Source organism: Macaca thibetana, chromosome 6, assembly GCF_024542745.1.
Source record: "Macaca thibetana thibetana isolate TM-01 chromosome 6, ASM2454274v1, whole genome shotgun sequence".
Lineage (NCBI taxonomy): Eukaryota > Metazoa > Chordata > Mammalia > Primates > Cercopithecidae > Macaca > Macaca thibetana.
In genome coordinates this window covers 46,914,915-46,936,268 of record NC_065583.1, presented here as the reverse complement: position 1 = coordinate 46,936,268, position 21,354 = coordinate 46,914,915, and the positions used below count along the sequence as shown (strand labels likewise).

The window sequence follows — 21,354 nt, the reverse complement described above, 5'->3', positions numbered from 1 at the left end:
TAGCCTCAAGTGATCCACCTGTCTTGGCTTTCATCCTTAATGTTCTATAGTTTTGTTACTGTTGGGTTCTTTTGGTGGTTTTTTGTTTTTTTTTTAATTTTTCTTTTGAGACGGAGTTTCACTCTTGTTGCCCAGGCTGGAGTGCAATGGCACGATCTCGGCTCACCGCAACCCCCGCCTCCTGGGTTCAAGCAATTCTCCTGCCTCAGCCTCCCGAGTGGCTGGGATTACAGGCATGCGGCACCACACCTGGCTAATTTTGTATTTTTAGTAGAGACGGGGTTTCTCCATGTTGGTCAGGCTGGTCTCGAACTCCCGACCTCAGGTGATCCGCCCGCCTCGGCCTCCCAAAGTGCTGGGATTACAGGCATGAGCCACTGCGCCAGGCCTGTAGTTTATTTTTTTATCCTGCTTGTTATTCAGAGCACACTTTAAAGATCCTTGTCTACAGTTCTGAAAAACTTCAAGCCATTTCCTTTTCAAATATTTGAAAACTGTTCCATAAAATTAATTCTTTCTGGAATAAATTTCTAGTCCAACTTTTAATTCGGCTGTAAGAATTTAAGTGTTGTATTTCTTTTTTTTTTTTTTTTTTTTTTGAGACGGAGTCTCGCTCTGTCGCCCAGACTGGAGCATCTTTAGCATGCAAGTTGGTCATAAATGATAAGAAGGAAAAAAAATAATATAGCATGCGAGGTGGTCATAAACGACAAGGAGAAAAAATAAGGTGGAGAAGGGGAATGGGGAGTGCTGGCAATTTAGATAGAATGTGCACGAAAGGCTTCACTTGGAAATTCTGATTTGAACAAAAACGCACAAAACGTGAGGAAAGCCTAGGAACACAGCACCCGTATTCTTGGGCGTAGAGAAGTTAAGGATGAGGAACAGGAACCAAGAACAAATCCCAGCGTAAGGCTCCGTTTAAGCGTGGCTCCCTACAAGCGAGGCCGCCGGTCTGTAAACAAGCGACTGCCGCTGCAACCTCCATTTTGCTTCCTGGCACCAAATCTAGGCTGATTATTCACTGCCATCCCTTTCCCACTTCCGGTTTCCTTTCCTCTTCTCTCCTCTCCTCTCCCTCTCCTCTCTCTTCTCTTCTTTTTTTTCCCCTCGAGACAGAGTCTTGCTCTGTAGCACAGGCTGGAGTGCAGTGGCGCGATCTCGGCTCACTGCAACCTCGGCCTCCTGGGTCCACGCGATTCTCCTGCCTCAGCCTCCCGAGTAGCCGGGATTACGGGCGCGCGCCACCACGCCCGGCTAATTTTTTGTATTTTTAGTAGAGACGGGGGTTTCACCGTGTTGGCCAGGCTAGTCTTGAACTCCTGACCTCGTGATCCGCCCGCCTCGGCCTTCCAAAGTACTAGGATTACAGGCGTGAGCCACCACTCCCGGCCCTGGGTGCTGGTTTTCTTCACCTCCGAGTGAACAGCAGAGGGGTCTGTTGGGTGAGGGCCAGACGAGTTGGGGAGGAATCAGGGCGTCCAGCGCTGCCCTCACTCAAGATGGCGGCCAGAGCCTGGCGCTTCGTCGCGTGGAGCGGCGCTTGCGTGCTTAGCTCACAGGCTCCGGCACCGCGCTCGGGGGAGGGACTATAGTGGGAAGGGGACGCGCGCCGTGCGGCCCGGGCTCTAGTCATCGCCCTCTCCGCGGCGGCCAACACCAGCGCTCCTGCCACCCCTCCCAGACTGTGGACGGGAGGATGGAGTCGATGGCTGTCGCTACCGACGGCGGGGAGAGGCCGGGGGTCCCAGCGGGCTCAGGCCTGTCGGCCTCCCAGCGTCGAGCCGAGCTGCGTCGGAGGAAGCTGCTCATGAACTCCGAACAGCGCATCAACCGGATCATGGGCTTTCACAGGCCCGGGAGCGGCGCGGGTAAGAGCCTCGATTTCCCCTCTGTCTCCCGCCTCTCCCCTTGAATCTTCAGGGTCATTCTTCCCTCTCCCACCTCCACTCCACTGACCTTTTTGACCAAGCCCTGCTCTTTGACTTCCTCTCTGTCCCGCCCCTTCGGTTATATCCCAAGTTCTCATTCCTGAACCCCAGGATGTTCCCCAGTCGCTCCCCTCAATTTTCCTGGAGCCTCGCTTTGAGATTTTCCCCACCCTGCCTGCAGAGCCCTCGCTGTCTCTGCCCAGTTACGTTAACAGCCCCTTTTTTCCTTAGCCACTTCTTGTCTTGAAGGGCGCACGTTGTATCCCCAGACTGTCGTGTCCACTGCTCCCCTTAGGAAGATGGCTTTCCTTGTTAAGGTTCCAAGTGCTTTTCCTTACAGTGCCTTCTGTAGCGTCTACCTTCTTTTGCCTTTTGCTGTGTAACTCTTGTCCGCCCACGTCAGCCTGTCTTTACGGAACTGCCCGCTAGTTCGTCCTACGTGTATCAGGGACTCTGTGGTCATATTCTAGTGTCTGTGTTCAGTGCCCTCAACACTTGTCACCTACGGGCCGGCAAGAAAAGGTGGGAAAAGTGAGAGTGAGCATTCTTCAGAGACCCAGCAAGTGCGACGTGCACCTGAGAGTTTCCTCTCCTCACCAGGGGAGATCGATGTCATTGATGTCTGGAACTGCATTTCTAAAGGAGAGCACCTCATTCCTCCCCCAAACATATATCCAATGATTTTATTTAAAAAAAATTTATTTCACGTGAGTATAACTGAACAATTAGCACGCCCTAGTGTTTTTCCACTGTTTCCTTTAGTAATTGGTCTTTAGTCAGTGCTCGCAAGCTCCTTAGATCTTTGTGACTTTTGTTCTGGAAGGCTTTAGGTGTATAGCTCTGCATTTTTAGATAGTTCAAATGAGAGGTAAGAAAAACATTTCAAATTCTTCTAGAACACTAGAAGAAACATTTTTCTATCAGGCTACTTATTCTTAAAGCATTATTTACGATCTTACCCGAGGTACTTTCTTTTTTTCTTTTTTCTTTTTGTTTTTGAGACGAAGTCTCGCTCTGTTGCCCAGGCTGGAGTGCAGTGGTGCGATCTCCGCTCACTGCAAGCTCCGCCTCCTGGGTTCAAGCAATTCTCCTGCCTCAGCCTCCTGAGTAGCTGGGAGTACAGGCACGTGCCACCACGCCCGGATAATTTTTTGTATTTTTATTAGAGACGGAGTTTCACCATGTTGGCCAGGCTGGTCTCAATCTCCTGACCTCGTGATCCGCCTGCCTCGGCCTCCCAAAGTGGTGGGATTACAGGCTTGAGCCACCGCGCCCAGCCGGTACTTTCTATATTTTGTTCTTTTGCTTTGAAAATTTTATGTCTTTAAAGGTTTTGTTTTTTGAGACAATGTCTCCCTCTGTATCCTTGGCTGGAGTGCAGTGGCATGATCATAGCTTACTGCAGCCTCAAACTCCTGGGCTTAAGCAATCCTGCTACCTCAGCCTCCAGAGTAGCTAGGACCACAGGCGTACACCACAATGCCCGGCTAATTAAAAAAAAAAAATTGTGTGTGTGGAGATGGGGGTCTCACTATGTTGCCTAAGCTGGTCTTGAACTTCTGGGCTCAAGTGATCCACCAGCCTTTGCTTCCAAAAGTGCTGGGCTTACAGGATTACAGGTGTGAGCCATTGTGCCTGGCCTTTTTTAAAACAAAAAACAAAAAACAAAAAAAAACACACCAGAGTAGCATCTTAAAACTGCTGAATTACCTACTAATGGTTGTCTGACCACATAAACAGTAGCTGTGGGATATGCCACACCCTATGCTCATAGGGCACTGGATTCACAAATCTAATTTTAAAATACAGATTTTAAAATGCCTTACTGATTTTATATTTTTAACCAAATAAGCTAAGGCAGGCAATGCAATCATACATCTGGGATATATTATCCATAAAAAGTTGGTCTTTTCAGTTTGCTCAATCTCTGAATATCTTTCCTAGTTGGTCTACTAATCTTATCTCCTACCCATAAAGTTTGAGTTATTTCCTCTGCAGAATACTCATTTTGGGTGATATATTTTGAGGGTGTAGAGGAAGAAACCAGCTTTTTTTTTTTTTTTTTTTTTTTTTTTTTTTTTTTTTTTTTTTTTTTTGGAGACGGAGTCTTGCTCTGTCGCCAGGCAGATGCAGACGGAGTGCAGTGGCGCAATCTCGGCTCATGGCAACCTCTGCCTCCCGGGTTTCAAGCGATTCTCCTGCCTCAGCCAGAGTAGCTGGGACTACAGACAGCTGGGACTGCAGGCACATGCCACCACACCCAGCTAATTTTTGTATTTTTAGTAGTGACGGAGTTTCACCATGTTGGCTAGGATAGTCTCAATCTCTTGACCTCATGATGCGCCCACCTCAGCCTCCCAAAGTGTTGGGATTACAGGCATGAGCCACTGTGCCTGGTCGAAACCAGCTTTTCTTTAATGCAGAATCAATATTTATTTATTTTGATTCAGAGACTGCTGAGTTCTAGCTGCAACAGCATATTTTAAAACATAAACATGTAAGGTGTTTGCCAGTATGTAATAAATACATAAGGCTTTTAAATTTCTTTTCTCAGAAGAAGAAAGTCAAACAAAATCAAAGCAGCAGGACAGTGATAAACTGAACTCCCTCAGCGTTCCTTCAGTTTCAAAACGAGTAGTGCTGGGTGATTCAGTCAGTACAGGAACAACTGACCAGCAGGGTGGTGTGGCCGAGGTAAAGGGGACCCAACTGGGAGACAAATTGGACTCTTTCATTAAACCACCTGAGTGCAGTAATGATGTCAACCTTGAGCTCCGGCAGCGGAACAGAGGGGACTTGACAGCGGACTCAGTCCAGAGGGGTGCCCGCCATGGCCTAGAGCAGTACCTTTCCAGATTCGAAGAAGCAATGAAGCTAAGGAAACAGCTGATTAGTGAAAAACCCAGTCAAGAGGATGGAAGTACAACAGAAGAATTTGACTCTTTTCGAATATTTAGATTGGTGGGATGTGCTCTTCTTGCTCTTGGAGTCAGAGCTTTTGTTTGCAAATACTTGGTAAGAAAAGATCTGTAAATTATTAACTAACTTAATGGAAAATGCAAAATGTTAATAATTATGAGTGCTTTTGACCCATAGAAGTCATTGCCAAAATTAATATCTACCGGATCCATGTGGCTGTTTGAAGATACATTATTAACTTTGCTATTCATCTTATAGAATGAAGTGTTCTGGTTAAATACAGAGCCTAATAATTATTGTTGGTCCTCCATATCAGTTGGTTCTGCACCCTATGTGGATTCAACCAACTGTGGATTGAAAGTATTTGGATTTAGCCGGGCGTGGTGGTGCACGCCTGTAATCCCAGTTACTTGGGAGGCTGAGGCAGGAGAATTGCTTGAACCCGGCAGGCAGAGGTTGCAGTGAGCCAGGATAATGCCACTGCACTCCAGCCTGGGTGACAGAGTGAGACCCTCCCTGTCTCAAAAATAATATGTATGTGTATATATTTGGGGAAAAAATAATACAATAATAACAAATAATAAATAATACAAATAAAGGCCGGGCGCGGTGGCTCAAGCCTGTAATCCCAGCACTTTGGGAGGCCGAGACGGGCGGATCACGAGGTCAGGAGATCGAGACCATCCTGGCTAACCCGGTGAAACCCCATCTCTACTAAAAAATACAAAAAACTAGCCGGGCGAGGTGGCGGGCGCCTGTAGTCCCAGCTACTCGGGAGGCTGAGGCAGGAGAACCGTGTGAACCTGGGAGGCGGAGCTTGCAGTGATCTGAGATCTGGCCACTGCACTCCAGCCTGGGCCACAGAGCGAGACTCCGTCTCAAAAAAAAAAAAATAAAAAATAAATAAATAATACAAATAAAAACAGTATAACAACTATTTACATTGTATTAGGCATAAAAAAATCTAGAAATGATTTCAAGTATATGGGAGGAATTGAGTAGGTTATATGCAAATACTATGCCATTTTACATAAGGGACTTGAGCATCTATCAGGAGGAACCTGGTACCAGTCCTCTGCAGATACTGAGGGATGACTGTACTGAAACCCTTTTTTCATGCTACAGACCCTTCTCATTGCTTTGCATATATTAATTCATCTAATCCTCATTCTTATGAACTTGGTATTATTTGAATCCATTGGGAAATGAAGACTCAGAGAGGTTAAATCATTTGCCGAAGGTCACACAGCTACTAAGTGATGCTGGGATTAAACCTTAGCAGTTTCATTCTTTAACCAAAGGGTTAAGTGCTTTACATATATGTATATACTGTATATTATCAATTTTCAAATAATTTGAAATAGTAAAATGCAGTTCCTGTGGTCCTGAATATGAGGTATATTTCCTATGGTTCAGAAGACATTTCAGCATTTCTTTTTTTTTTTTTGAGACGGAGTCTCGCTCTGTCGCCCAGGCTGGAGTGCAGTGGCCGGATGTCAGCTCACTGCAAGCTCCGCCTCCCGGGTTTATGCCATTCTCCTGCCTCAGCCTCCCGAGTAGCTGGGACTACAGGCGCCCGCCACCTCGCCCGGCTAGTTTTTTGTATTTTTTTTAGTAGAGACGGGGTTTCACCGTGTTAGCCAGGATGGTCTCGATCTCCTGAACTCGTGATCCACCCGTCTCGGCCTCCCAAAGTGCTGGGATTACAGGCTTGAGCCACCGCGCCCGGCCAGCATTTCTTTTTTTTTTTTTTTTTGAGACAGAGTCTTGCTCTGTCGCCCAGGCTGGGGTGCAGTGGCCGGATCTCAGCTCACTGCAAGCTCCGCCTCCCGGGTTTAGACCATTCTCCTGCCTCAGCCTCCCGAGTAGCTGGGACTACAGGCGCCCGCCACCTCGCCCGGCTAGTTTTTTGTATTTTTAGTAGAGACGGGGTTTCACCGTGTTAGCCAGGATGGTCTCGATCTCCTGACCTCGTGATCCGCCCGTCTCGGCCTCCCAAAGTGCTGGGATTACAGGCTTGAGCCACCGCGCCCGGCCAGCATTTCTTAATGTAGTGTCATAATGAGTCCATTTTGGTTGTACCATGATGTGGTCATTTTGTTTTACAGTATATTGAAGAATACAGAAAAGCATAGCTCATAGTTCAGTGTCTTGCACTGAGGTTTTTCCATTCAGTAGACATTTTAGGTATATGTACCAGGCACATAAATAAATTATCCAGATAATTAAAATTTATATCATTAAGCAAAACAGTTTTTTTAAATCTTTTTTTTTTTTTTTTTTTTTTTTTGAGATGGAGTTTCTGTCGCCTAGGCTGGAGTGCAGTGGTGCAATCTCGGCTCACTGCAATGTCCACCTCCTGGGTTCAAGTGATTCTCCTGCCTTAGCCTCCTGAGTAGCTGGGACTACAGGCACGTGCCACCATGCACGGCTAATTTTTTGTATTTTTAGTAGAGACGGGGTTTCATCGTGTTAGCCAGGATGGTCTTGATGTCGTGACCTCGTGATCTGCCCACCACTGCCTCCCAAAGTGCTGGGATTACAGGCGTGAGCCACCGTGCCTGGCCTAAAATCTATTTTTATGCAGATGTTTTCATAAATAGAACCTGTTGAACAGATTTTATTTGTTTTTCCTTGATAATAACTTGTCAACATAGTTTGCTATAATGCAAAGCGGTGATGCTTTCAGCATTTAATGAGCTGCCTCTTTTTTGTCTCTATCTGAAGGGCTCTGTGCTTTCATGCTTTTAATGTTATGCCTATTTTTGTGTGAATTTTTTTGTTTTGGTTTTCTGGGTTTTGTTGCTATCAGAGTTTCAACTGTTTCTTACTGCTGTCACCATACTGCCATCTAGTAATGTTTGCTCCTTCACTCGCTTCTTAATGGTTTCATTTTAAAAGTAGTTATGAGGGGCTGGGCACAGTGGCTCACGCCTGTAATCCCACCATGCCCAGCTAATTTTTTAGCAGAGATAGGGTTTCACCTTGTCAGCCAGGATGGTCGTCTCGATCTCTTGACCTCGTGATCCGCCCATCTCTGCTTCCCAAAGTGCTAGGATTACAGGCATGAGCCACCATGCCCAGCCAAGCATTTAGTTTTGTTGTTGTTTAAAACGTTTTAGAGATAGGATCTTGCTGTGGTGCCCAGGCTGGACTAGAACTTCTGGGCTCAAGCAGTCCTCCTGCCTCAGCCTTCTGCATAGCTGGAAGAATGCCATCTATTTTGAGTGCTGGGCCTTGTCTGTGTGCTTCCTGGATGTCAATTAATTCCCTCTGGGTGACGGAGATGTTACTGCATGATGTGTTAAACATCTGTCACTATTTAATACTTTAAATAATTTAAAAGATGAGTTTTTATGAGAGAAGACAGTTTTGGGGACACTAAAAGAATGTGAAAGAATTGTATGACCTGAGAAACATATTTTATGTTAGGAAATCAAATCTTTTATTTTCTTCACCCTTCTGAGGAAACAAGATTACTTTTAACCATTAAAATTACTATTTTATGGGAGACTGAGGCAGGAGAATTGCTTGGACCCAGGAGGCAGAGGTCACAGTGAGCCGAGATTGCGTCACTGCACTCCAGCCTGGGCGACAGAGTGAGACTCCGTCTTAAAAAAAAAAAAAGTAATTGCCAGGCGAAGTGACTCACACCTGTAATCCCAGCATGTTGGGAGTCCGAGGTGGGTTGATCACATGAGGTCAGGAGTTCTAGACCATCCTGGCCAACATGGTGAAACCCTGTGTCTACTAAAAATACAAAAATTAGCCAGGCATGGTGGCGGGCGCTTGTAACCCCATCTACTTGGAAGGCTGAGGCACCAGCATCACTTGAACCTGGGAGGTGGATGTTGCTGTGAACCAAGATCGTGCCACTGCACTCAGACTGGGTGACAGAGGAAGACTCTGTCTCAAAAAATAATAATAACAATTTTTTTTACAGCTTGTGCTTGGAATTTTATAGCTGCTGTTTGATTTATTGTAATTTGAATGATTATGTTGGAAATATTTAATTTTATCTTCTATCTTCACAGTCCATATTTGCTCCATTTCTTACTTTGCAACTTGCGTACATGGGATTATACAAATATTTTCCCAAGGTAAATTAATTTTTTTTCTAAATTTTGATGATGTGTTTGGATTGATTTATGACTAGCTAATTGAAGGAACTTAAAAATGTTAGTCCTACTTATGGTCTGATTCAGTGCTACTCAAAGTGTGGTTTGCCCACTTATCTCTAAACTATGTGTTTGTGTTTGTGATGCATTAAGTTCAAAAAATGAGTAATTGGCCGGGTGCGGTCGTTCACGCCTGTAATTCCCACACTCTGAGAGGCTGAGGTGGGTGGATCACCTGAGGTCAGGAGTTCAAGACCAGCCTGGCCAACATGGTGAAACTCCATCTCTACTAGAAATACAAAAATTAGCCAGGTATGGTGATGCACACCTGTAATTCCAGCTCCTCAGGAGGCTGAGGCAGGAGAATTGCTCCAACCCAGGAGTCAGAGGTTGCAGTGAGCCAAGATTGTGCCACTGCACTATTCCAGCCTGGGCGACAGGGTGAGACTCTGTCTCAAAAAAAAAGAGTAATTGGAAACTTTTATAGCAATTTGACATTGCCATAACATTGTTATTCTGTTTTACAAAAATATTGGTCTACTGTGAATTGAGGTCCTTCATGAAAGAGTGTGAATAGTACTTGTTTAAGAAAAGTATTAAATTTAATTAGTAAATTTAGTAATTCATTTTGTCTGTAATAAAGGAAATTTAAAAACGGATTTGATTATCTCATTGTACTTCATATTGGACACTTAATAGCAGTGCACTTTATCTCCAGTGTTTAGGGCCTGATATTTGCAATAAATATGTGACCAATATTGCAGAACAGAATGATGTTGAGAGTCATTGTTTACCTGGCCTGCTTGACTAAGGATATATACAGTTTTATGAGGCTTGGCTTGCTTGACATAGGCGATAGCCTAACTAGTGTGATCAAGTTTTGTGGGAGCTTTTTGCTGGAAAAATGGCTACTTGGCTGTTTATGTGTTATATTTAATGGGCTGACAGACCTGTGCATGATTTTAATGGATTTGAAGCATTTGTATTTTTGAAGGGTCAAATAGGTCAAATACAAGAAGTAAAAGAGTAAATAACTTTGTAATTTTAATTGAAGCATTTGTTTAGAAATTCACCTTTGAGGCTGGGCTTGGTGGCTCATGCCCTAATCCCAGCACTTTGGGAGGCTGAGGCGGGTGGATCACCTCAGGTCAGGAGTTCGAGACCAGCCTGGCCAACGTGGCAAAACTCCGTCTCTACTAAAAATATAAAAATTACCCAGGTGTGGTTGTGGGCGCCTGCAATCCCAGCTACTTGGGAGGCGAGGCAGGAGAATCACTTAAACCCGGGAGGCAGAGGTTGTGGTGAGCCAAGATCGCGCCATTGCACTTCAGCCTGGGTAACAGAGCAAAACTCCGTCTCAGAAAAAAAAAATTGTATCTATTCAGAATGAAGATGCTCTCAATGTACTGATAATGGTAAACTCTCCAAGAAATATTGAGAGAAAAAAAATTCAGAATAGAATCTATACTAATTTCTTTTTGAAAATAAAAAATGTATTACTTGATTTTGCTTATATATGCATAAACAAATAATATACATGAAATTATTAACAATACTTATGTGTGTGATAGAGATGTATATATGGGTACTCTGTAAATGGAAGAGAGAAAATGGAGACTTTACATATTCTCCCAACATAATAGCATTTTGTTATAGCAGGGTTTTTTTGCTTGTTTGTTTTTGAGACAGAGTCTCACTCTGTTGCCCAGGCTGGAGTGCAGGGTACAATCTCAGCTCACTGCAGTCTCTGCCTCCTGGGTTCATTCTCCTGCCTCAGCCTCCCAGGTAGCTGTGACTACAGGTGTGAGTGACCACACCCACCTAATTTTTGTATTTTTAGTAGAGACGGGGTATCACTGTGTTGGTCAGGCTGATCTGGAACTCCCAGCCTCAGGTGATCTGCCCGCCTGGGCCTTCCAAAGTGCAGGGATTACAGGCATGAGCCACCACACCTGGCCTGTTATAACAGTTTTTAAACACAAAAGTTGGCCGGGTGTGGTGCCTCACACCTATAATACCAGCACTTTGGAAGGCCATGGTGGGCAGATCACCTGAGGCTGGGAGTTCCTGACCAGCCTGGCCAACATCGTGAAACCGTATGTCTACTGAAAATACAAAAATTAGCTTGGCATGGTGGTACAGACCTGTAATCCCAGCTACTTGAAGTCTGAGGCAGGAGAATTGCTGGAACCCGGGTGGCAGAATTTACAGTGAGCCAAGATAGCGCCACTGCACTCCTGGGCGACAGAGCAAGACTGTCTCAAAAATAAATAAACACAAAAGTTGAAAGAATTGTGCCGTGAACACCCATTTATATAATACCACCTAGATTCTACAAGTAGCATCTTATTATATTACGTATCTATCAGATTTTTAGTTTTCAAACCCAAGATAATCTCTGTAAAGTTTTTCCATCAAATTTTTTCTTGATGCATTTCAAAGTATGTTGTAGGTGTACACATCGGTATACCTCACCCCTCTTACATAACATTAACTTACAATTTACTGTTTTAAGGTTCTTTTTTTAAGTAAAAAAAAAAATTTTTTTAGATGTAGTCTCACTTTGTTACCAGGCTGGAGTGCAGTGGGCACAATCTTGGCTCACTGCAACCTCTGCCTCCCAGGTTCAAGCGATTCTCCCACCTCAGCCTCCCAAATAGCTGGGACTACAGGCACGTGCCACCAAGCCCAGCTAATTTTTGTATTTTTAGTAGAGACAGGGTTTCACCATGTTGAGCAGGATGGTCTCTCTCTTTTTTTTTTTTTTTTTTTTTTTTTTTTGAGATGGAGTCTTGCTCTTTGGCCAGACTGGAGTGCAATAGCATGATCTTGCTCACTGCAACCTCTGCGTCCTAGGTTCAAGCGATTCCCCTGCCTCAGCCTCCCAAGTAGCTGGGATTACAGGCATATGCCACCACACCCAGCTAATTTTTTGTATTTTAGTAGAGACGGGGTTTCACCATGTTGGCCAAGACAATCTTGATCTCCTGACCTTGTGATCTGCCCACCTCAGCCTCCCAAAGTGCTGTAATTACAGGCATGAGCCACTGTGCCCAGCTGGTCTCTGGTCTCTATCTCTTGACCTTGTGATTCGCCCACCTCCGCCTTCCAAAGTGCTGCGATTACAGGTGTGAGCCGCCGTGCCCGGCCTTTTTTAGGTAAAATTTTAAGGTAAAATTAGTTCTGAGGCCGGGCGCAGTGGTTCATGCCTGTAATCCCAGCACTTTGGGAGGCCGAGATGGGCGGATCACCTGAAGTCAGGAGTTCAAGACCAGCCTGGCCAACATGGTGAAACCCCATCTCTACAAAAATTTGCCAGGCATGATGGTGGGTACCTATAATCCCAGCTACTGGGGAGGCTGAGGTGGGAGAATCGCTTGAACCCAGAAGGTGGAGGTGGCGGTGGGCCAAGATCCTGCCATTGCACTCCAGCCTGAGCAACAGAGCGAGACTACGTCTCAAAAAAAAAGGAAAAAAAAAATTAGTTCTAATATGAAGACTAGGGTACCAGCATAATTAATTGATTGTTTGAAATGCTCTTCTTAATTGTACCATTTGATACGTTTGACATCCTGTGAAACCCATACCTCTTTCAAGGTTTATAACTTTGCTGTCACCCCAAGAGTTTCCTTCATGCTCCTTTCCAGGCAGTCCCAGTCCCTATACCCCAAAGATCTTTTTCCCACCATAGATTAGTTGTGTCTGGCATAGTAATTCATATAAGTGGGATCATTCTTGATTTTACTTTTTTCTGCATGCCTTCTTTTATTCTGCATGATATTTTTGAGATTTATCCATGTTGGATAAATCAGTAGTTAATTTCTTTTTTTTTTCTTGGCTCAATAATACTCCATTGTATGACTGTATCCATTTATCTAGTCTCCTGTAGATGGACATCTTGGTTGTTTTCAGTTTTGGGTTATTATGACTAAGAGCTTTCTTGTATGAGGCTTTTTGTGAGCATAAGCTTTCATTTCTCTTAGGTAACTATAGGTTTTTATACTAAAAAAATTTTTAAACCATATGATTGGATTTTGTGATAATAAAGAAAAATTCTGCTTTTTTTTTTTTTAAGAGGGAGTCTCGCTCTGTCGCCCAGACTGGAGTTCAGTGGCGCGATCTCGGCTCACTGCAACCTCCACGTTGTGGATTCAGACAATTCTCCTGCCTCAGGCTCCTGAGTAGCTGGGACTACAGGCACCCACCACCGTGCCCGGCTATTTTTTGTATTTTAGTAGAGACAGGGTTTCACCATGTTGGTCAGGCTGGTCTCAATCTCCTGACCTCGTGAGCTGCCCGCCTTGGCCTCTCAAAGTGTCAGGATTACAAGCGTGAGCCACTGCGCCCAGCCCAGTCTTGCTATTAAAAGTTTTTTGAAAATGTCATCTTGGAAGCATGACATAAATAATAATTTATTATATATACAGTACAATATAAAAAGAATATATTATACAATATAAATATAAAATATATAGTACAATATAAAATAATATAAAATATAAATTTTATATATTAAAACAGTACAATATAAAAAGAAATATTACTAGACAGGACATAAATAACTGCTAAATGACTGACATGGATAATGTGTGACGTAGGAGCTCACAGGAGATATAAATTACTCCAGTGTTTTATGTAAATAAAGCACAAGGAGGACTTCAGGGGAAGTAGAATTAAAAACAGGCCTTCAGGCCAAGTGCAGTCTCTAATCCCAGCACTTTGGGAGGCTGAGGCTAGCTGATGGCTTCAGCTTACAAGTTTAAGACCACCCTGGGAAACATAGGAAGACTGTTTCTACAACAGATAACAAAAATTAGCTGAGCGTGCGCCTGTGGTCCCACCTACTCGGGAGGCTGAGGTGTCTCTACTAAAAATATGAAAATTAGCCAGGCGTGGTGGCAAGCGCCTGTAATCCCAGTTACTCAGGAAGCAGAGGCAGGAGAATCACTTGAACCCGGGAGGCGGAGGTTGCAGTGAGCCGAGATCGAGCCATTGCACTCCAGCCTGGGCGACAGAGCGAGACTGTCTCAAAAAAAAAAAAAAAAAGCAAGACTGATAATCTGCTATTGTCTAGCAGTTTGAAGATTTACATATTATGTGCTCAGTAAATGTTGGTATATTACTGATTGTTTTAAAATATCATTAACAGTTTTTAAATCATTTAGGTTGAAAATAGCAGTATTGATTATGTTTGTATAGAGCTTATGTAGTCTGCTGAAACTTTGAAGATTAATTTGAGTCTTTCTCTACACAGAGTGAAAAGAAGATAAAGACAACAGTACTAACAGCTGCACTTTTATTATCGGGAATTCCTGCTGAAGTGATAAATCGATCAATGGATACCTATAGCAAAATGGGCGAAGTCTTCACAGATCTCTGTGTCTACTTTTTCACCTTTATCTTTTGTCATGAACTGCTTGATTATTGGGGCTCTGAAGTACCATGAAGCCTGCAGAACTGAGAAGGAGAAGCTTACAAAAAAAAAAAAATCCTCTTTTATATTGCAGTGTCTCTAAAGGAGGCAAATTAGTTTACACCTTCATGTAATTCTTTTACTTTAGGGGTTGCAAAACTACTTTATTAGAAATAGAATGGCAGATTCTCTGATTTAAAAGGGCTGAGTTTGTATTATTACTGATATGAAGAACAGAGTACCAATGTCATTAATTGATTTTTCTTGTTTAATCAGAATCCTTATTCTGTACCTTTCCTCTAACTTCTCAGATTTGTAATTCTTCTTTTGGGAGCTGAACTAGTGCTTTTAGGAGAACAGATAAACGTAGTCTCAGCCAGCCCTAGAGACTGCTTCTTGTATTTGTGTCATTCTGTCCTGAGAAATGAAGTCATCTGAAAAATAAAATGAAAGAAACTGAATTGTCTAATGTTAAGTCTGCACATTGTAACTTTTCTTGTTGAGTTAGTATCTTAATTTTTACTCCAGCACAAGTATTTAATCAAAGAAATGATTCATACATGTGAAATTGGAAGGTATTTACAAAATTTTTATTGCTGTATACTAAACTCAGAATTGGAACTTTTTGCTTTTGAGTTTTCACTTTTTAGAAGTATGTTTTAAGCAAGCAAAAACAAAATGGGATGTGAAGAATTGAAGCAAGCAACCCAATAGCATAGATGTCCTTTTCCCCCCAAATATGGTCTAGATGAGTTACTATAAACATCGTTTTTATTTTTTTGAGATGGAGTTTTGCTCTTGTTGCCCAGGCTAGAGTGCAATGGTGCTATCTTGGCTCAACGCAACCTCCGCCTCCCTGGTTCAAGGGATTCTCCTGTCTCAGCCTCCTGAGTAGCTGGGATTACAGGCATGCGCCACCACGACCGGCTGATTTTTGAATTTTTAGTAGAGATGGGGTTTCTCCATGTTGGTCAGGCTGGTCTCGAACTTCTGACCTCAGCTGATCCGCCCACCTCGGCCTCCCAAAGTGCTGGGATTACAGGCGTGAGCCACCGCACCCAACCTTATAAATATCCTTTTAACTAACTCAGTAACTGCCATATTTTGATGGGTTGTCTTCTTAAAAGAATATACGACTAAAGTGTTATATCACTTAGTGTTACATTTCCTTACAGATTTTTGTATAGTCTAATTTGGTTAATCCTTGTGACATTAAAAACACATACACTTTTTAAAAAATTATTCATTAAGTCTTGATTTCTGTCATTTCATTTTGAACCAGGGTAATGAAGAATAAGTATAATTTAAGTCTATTCCTCTGATTTGGGTTAAAGATTATAAGCACACATTTTTCCTGATTCCATAATGAATCTAGTATCTAAAGGGTTGTAAATCATCCTTAAAGTTGTCACTTCCTTACTCCCTGAGAAGATACTAGTGGTCTTCAATTGCACATTGCACATGTTTACTTTTTTGCTGCTTTTTTTTTTTTTTTTTTCCCCAAACAGTTTCCTGCTGTTGTCCAGGCTGGAGTGTAGTAGTAGCACAATCATGGCTCACTGGAGCCTTGATTGACCTCCTGGGTTCAAGTAATCCTCCTGTCTCAGCCTCCCAAGTAACTGGGACCATTCATGCTTGGCTAATATTTTGATTTTTTGTAGAGACAGGATCTTGCCATGTTACCCAGGCTGGTCTCGAACTGGGCTCAAGCAGTCCTCCTGCGTTGGCCTCCCAAAATGCTAGGGTTACAGGTATGAGCCATTGTGCCCGGCCTGCTTTTGTTTCTTGGAAAAAAAAAAAAAATCATTTAGCCAGCTGACATATGCAAAATTTTAGTTACTGTAGATCATTACCAAATTTATATTTTGAAAACAGTTATATCTATCTATTGGTGCCACTTTTTCTCTTTAACTGATAGGCACCTCCCTGATCATTTGCTTACATTTGTTGAATAATATCAAATAGAAATGAAAGTTTGTTTTGTTTTGTTTTGTTTTTGAGATATACAGTTTCACTCTGTTGCTGAGGCTGAAGTGCACTGGCATGATCTACAACCTCTGCCCCTCTGGTTCAAGCAATGCTCATGCCTCAGCCTTCTGAGTAGTGAGTAGCTGGGATTACAAACATTGCTACCATGCCCGGCTAATTTTTGTAGTTTTAGTAGAGATGGTGGTTTCACCATGTTGGCCAGGCAGGTCTCAAACTCCTGACCTCAAGTGATCTGCCCGTCTCAGCCTCCCAATGTACTGAGATTAAAAGTGTGAGCCACTGCGGCCCACCTGAAAGTTTCTTTTTTTTTTTTTTTTTTTTTTTAATCTTTTTTTTTTTTTGAGGCGGAGTCTCGCTCTGTCACCCAGGCTGGAGTGCAGTGGCCGGATCTCAGCTCACTGCAAGCTCCGCCTCCCGGGTTTACGCCATTCTGCCTCAGCCTCCCGAGTAGCTGGGACTACAGGCGCTCGCCACCTCTCCCGGCTAGTTTTTTTTGTATTTTTTAGTAGAGACGGGGTTTCATCGGGTTAGCTAGGATGGTCTCGACATCCTGACCTCGTGATCCGCCCGTCTTGGCCTCCCAAAGTGCTGGAATTACAGGCTTGAGCCACTGCGCCCAGTGAAAGTTTCTTTTATTTGAGACAAGGTCTCACTATGTTGCCCCTGTTGGAGTGCAGTGGTGTGATCAGGGCTCACTGCAGCCTTGCCCTCCCAGGCCCAAGCAATCTTCCCATCTCAGCCTCACAAATAGCTGGGACCACAGGCATGTGCCACCACCCCTGGATAATTTTTTTTTTTTTCCAGAACAGAGTCCCACTCTTGCCCAGGCTGGAGTGCAGTGACGTTGATCTTGGTTTACTGCAACCTCTGTCCGCCCCCCTTGCTGGTTCAAGCGATTCTCATGCCTCAGCTTCCCGAGTAGCTGGGATTACAGATGTATGCCTCCACACCTGGCTAATTTTTTGTATTTTTAGTAGAGACAGATTTCACCATGTTGGCCAGGCTGGTCTTGAACTCCTGGCCTCATGTGATCTACCCACCTTGGCCTTCCGTAGTGCTGGGATTACAAGCGAGATTACTACTATTACATTTGAGGCTGGGATTACTGTGCCTGGCTTGGGAATTGAAGTTTCTTAGTGTTTGGAATAGTTTAAAATGTTTTTTATTTAGAAATTTCTGGGTTTTCAAATGTATATGGATTGGCCGGGCACCATGACTCATGCCTGTAATGCCAACACTTTGGGAGGCGGAGGCGGGTGGATCACTTGAGGTCAGGAGTTTGAGACCAGCCTGGCCAACATGGTGAAACCCTGTCTCTACTGAAAAAAAAAAAATACAAAAAATTAGCCAGGAGTGGTGGCGGGCGTGTCTGTAATCCTAGCTACTTGAGAGGCTGAGGCATGAGAATCACTTGAACCCGGGAGGCAGAGGTTGCAGTGAACTGAGATCGTGCCACTGCACTCCAGCCTGGGAAACAGAGTAAGACTCTGTCTCAAGAGAAAAAAAAAAAAAAGGGTATATGGATTAAAACTAGAGTGACAAGGATGGTTGTTTAGAGGTGACAACTTGACTATGTTACCTAGTAGTTTTTTTAGTTCAATTAGTTGTGTAAATGGATATGTGTCATCACAGTTGGCACTAAAAACAGCAAGAGGGTTATAAGATATTCAATACTGGGTTAGTAAGTCAAGTCACAGTCAAAATTTGCTGCTTTGGAAGACAGGTTAGTTTACTAAAAGTGATGTATTGGAACACAGACTATAGTCATTTCTTTTACCTGTCTGATAGATAAAACCTTCCAGCCAGGCGTGGTGGCTCATGCCTGTAATCCCAGCATTTTGGGAGTCCGAGGCAGGCGGGCAGATCACTTGAGGTTGGGAGTTTGTGACCAGCCTGACCAACATGAGGAAACCCCGTCTCTAATAAAAACAAAATTAGGCCGGGCGCGGTGGCTCACGCCTGTAATCCCAGCACTTTGGGAGGCCGAGGCGGGCAGATCACAAGGTCAGGAGATCGAGACCACGGTGAAACCCCGTCTCTACTAAAAATACAAAAAATTAGCCGGGCGCGGTTGTGGGCGCCTGTAGTCCCAGCTACTCGGGAGGCTGAGGCAGGAGAATGTGTGAACCCGGGAGGCGGAGCTTGCAGTGAGCCGAGATTGCGCCACTGCGCTCCAGCCTGGGCGACAGAGCGAGACTCCGTCTCAAAAAAAAAAAAAAAAAAAAAAAAAAAAATTAGCTGGGCGTGGTGGCACATGCCTGTAATCCCAGCTACTTGGGAGGCTGAGGCAGGAGAATTGCTTGAACCTGGGAGGCGGAGGTTGCAGTGAGCCAAGGTCATGCCATTGCACTCCAGCCTGGGCAACAAGAGTGAAACTCTGTCTCAAAAAAAAGAAAAAAAAAAAAACCTTCCTCCAGTACAGACTTGATGTGAATTTAAACATATTGTGGTGGAGTGGGGGTGGTGCACACCTGTAATCCCAGCACTTTGGGAGGCCAAGGGAGACAGACTGCTTGAGTCCAGGGGTCCAGGAGTTTGAGACCAGCCTGGGCAACATGGCAAAACCCTCTCTGTGAAAAACACAAAAGTTAGCTGGCGGGGTGGTGTGTGCCTGTAGTCCCAGCTACTAGCTACTTGGGAGGCGGAGGCACAAGAATTACTTGAACCTGGGAGAAGGTTGCAGTGAACCGAGATCACACTACTGCACTCCAGCCTGGGCAACAGAACAAGGCCCTGTCTCAAAAAAAATATATATATATATTATATATTACTGCTAGCCAACATGAATATTATATAGTACTATAAATATTTAACTGTACATAGCACATACAAATACATAAGTACAACCAATATATATTTTATATAGTTAAAATATATATGTATATAAGAAATATTTAAGCCAGTTAGAATTGTCATGTTAATGTGTCCTCTTAAAGGGGAGTTGGATGTGGCTGGGCGTGGTGGCTCAAGCCTGTAATCCCAGCACTTTGGGAGGCCGAGACGGGCGGATCACAAGGTCAGGAGATCGAGACCATCCTGGCTAACATGGTGAAACCCCGTCTCTACTAAAAATACAAAAAACTAGCCGGGCGAGGTGGCGGGCGCCTGTAGTCCCAGCTACTCGGGAGGCTGAGGCAGGAGAATGGTCTAAACCCGGGAGGCGGAGCTTGCAGTGAGCTGACATCCGGCCACTGCACTCCAGCCTGGGCGACAGAGCGAGACTCCGTCTCAAAAAAAAAAAAAAAAAGGGGGAGTTGGAAATAAAGTATCTTGAAGAGAGCTCTGGCCTAAGTGTCAGATCTCTGGACTCTAGTTCTAGGTTAGATTCCAACAAACTTAGTGATCTAGGACTAAATATGTTTCCTGAGTCTCAGTTTTGTTACTTAAAATCAAGAAGTTTGAGTTTGTGATTTTAAAAATCTGTAACATTAATCCCGTGATTCTTTTTATTATTATTTTTTGAGACCGAGTCTCACTCTGTTGCACAGGCTGGAGTGCAATGGTGCGATCTTGGCTCAATGCAACCTCTGTCTCCCGGGTTCAAGTGATTCTTGTGCCTCAGCCTCCCAAGTAGCTGGGATTAGCACGCACCACCACACTCAGCTAATTTTTGTATTTTTAGTAGAGACAGGATTTCACCATGTTGGCCAGGCTGGTCTTGAACTCCTGCCTTCACGTGATCCACCCGCCTCAGCCTCCCAAAGTGCTAGGATAACAGTCATGAGCCACTGTGCCCGGCCCTAATCCTGTGATTCTAAACAATATTCAAATTGTGTTAATTTCAGAAATTAAGGACTTATTTCCATTCACTTCTGCATGGCCTCATGCAGTTTCATGGCTTCAAATACTGTGTATTATATATATATTCTATAAAATGTTGAGGACCCATATCTCTCCCACCTCTATTTGTAGCTGTTATTTCCTGGACGTCTAGTAGGCACCTCAAATATCACATGACTGAAACAAAATCAATGACTTTCTATTTCCTCCACCAAATCTGTTGCTCTCATACCTTTCTCATCTCCACAAATTCACCACAGTCCACAATAGCTCTTTTGAAAACCCGGCAGTCATCTTTTATTCCTTCCTTTCCCTCATAGCTCACATCCAGTTTATCTATTGGCGCTTTGAGAGCTGCTTCCAGAATACACCCAGAATCTGGTCATTTCTCAGTCTCCACTGTTTAAGCCACTGGTGGTTTCCTGTGTCTTTTAGGCTGAAATTCACATTCCCTACCTGCAGCCCACATCCAAACGATTTACAAGGGGATTCCTAACCCTCCTTGGTGTCCCTCCTGTCACTCATTAATTAGCTCAGGCCTTCTTACCTTTGGCATGGACTGCCAGACCCTCCGTCTCTATCCCTCTTCAATGTTTCTCACAGCTACCACAGGTGGGCAGCAAGCCATGGTGGAGGGGGGGCAGGGGGAGCATAAACTCATCTTGGAGTGTCACTTGTTGGTTTGCTTTTTTTTTTTTTTAAATCAACTATGTTGAGGTAAAATTTACATACAATAAGTCATGTACAGTTAAAGGGTACAGTTCAGTGAATTTTTAAAAAATGTGCAAATCTATTCAATGACCACCAAAATCAAGATAACAGAACGTTTCCATCATCTTTAGGTGTAAGAAAGTAAAATAGTACAGAGGCAAGTAAAGTAAAAATGTGAGCCTTTCTCCAACTCCATTATAGCTTCCCGCAAAAACAACTCAACATTTCTGTGTGTGTTCTATGAGACTAGTCATTCACAATACATATACAGTTTTTGGTGCCCAAACTCTTGAATAATGTTCTCAATCTTGACTGTACTTCAGAATTACCTGGGAAGCTTAAAAATTCCTAATGCACAAGAAGCGCTCCAGGCCAATTAAATCAGAACATAGGGGTGGAACCCAGGCTTCTATTTTATTTATTAATATTTTAGAGATGAGATTTCTCTCTGCTATCCAGGTTGGAGTGATCATAGCTCACTGCAGCCTCAAAT

At 43.8% G+C, this 21,354-nt stretch overlaps 3 protein-coding genes across 3 annotated transcripts in view; 1 reads left to right on the top strand and 2 right to left on the bottom strand.

Moving 5' to 3' along the window:
* The window catches only part of SAR1B (secretion associated Ras related GTPase 1B), a 1,003,791-nt gene that overhangs the window by 135,576 nt on the left and 846,861 nt on the right, over window positions 1-21,354 (bottom strand). The window lies entirely within an intron of this gene.
* The window catches only part of CDKN2AIPNL (CDKN2A interacting protein N-terminal like), a 413,846-nt gene that overhangs the window by 338,026 nt on the left and 54,466 nt on the right, over window positions 1-21,354 (bottom strand). The window lies entirely within an intron of this gene.
* CAMLG (calcium modulating ligand) lies at window positions 1,311-14,842 on the top strand. The gene is made up of 4 exons (XM_050792859.1): window positions 1,311-1,871; window positions 4,486-4,946; window positions 8,885-8,950; window positions 14,223-14,842. Exons 1-4 carry the CDS (start codon window positions 1,700-1,702, stop codon window positions 14,412-14,414), a joined length of 891 nt encoding a protein of 296 aa, XP_050648816.1. The 5' UTR covers window positions 1,311-1,699; the 3' UTR covers window positions 14,415-14,842.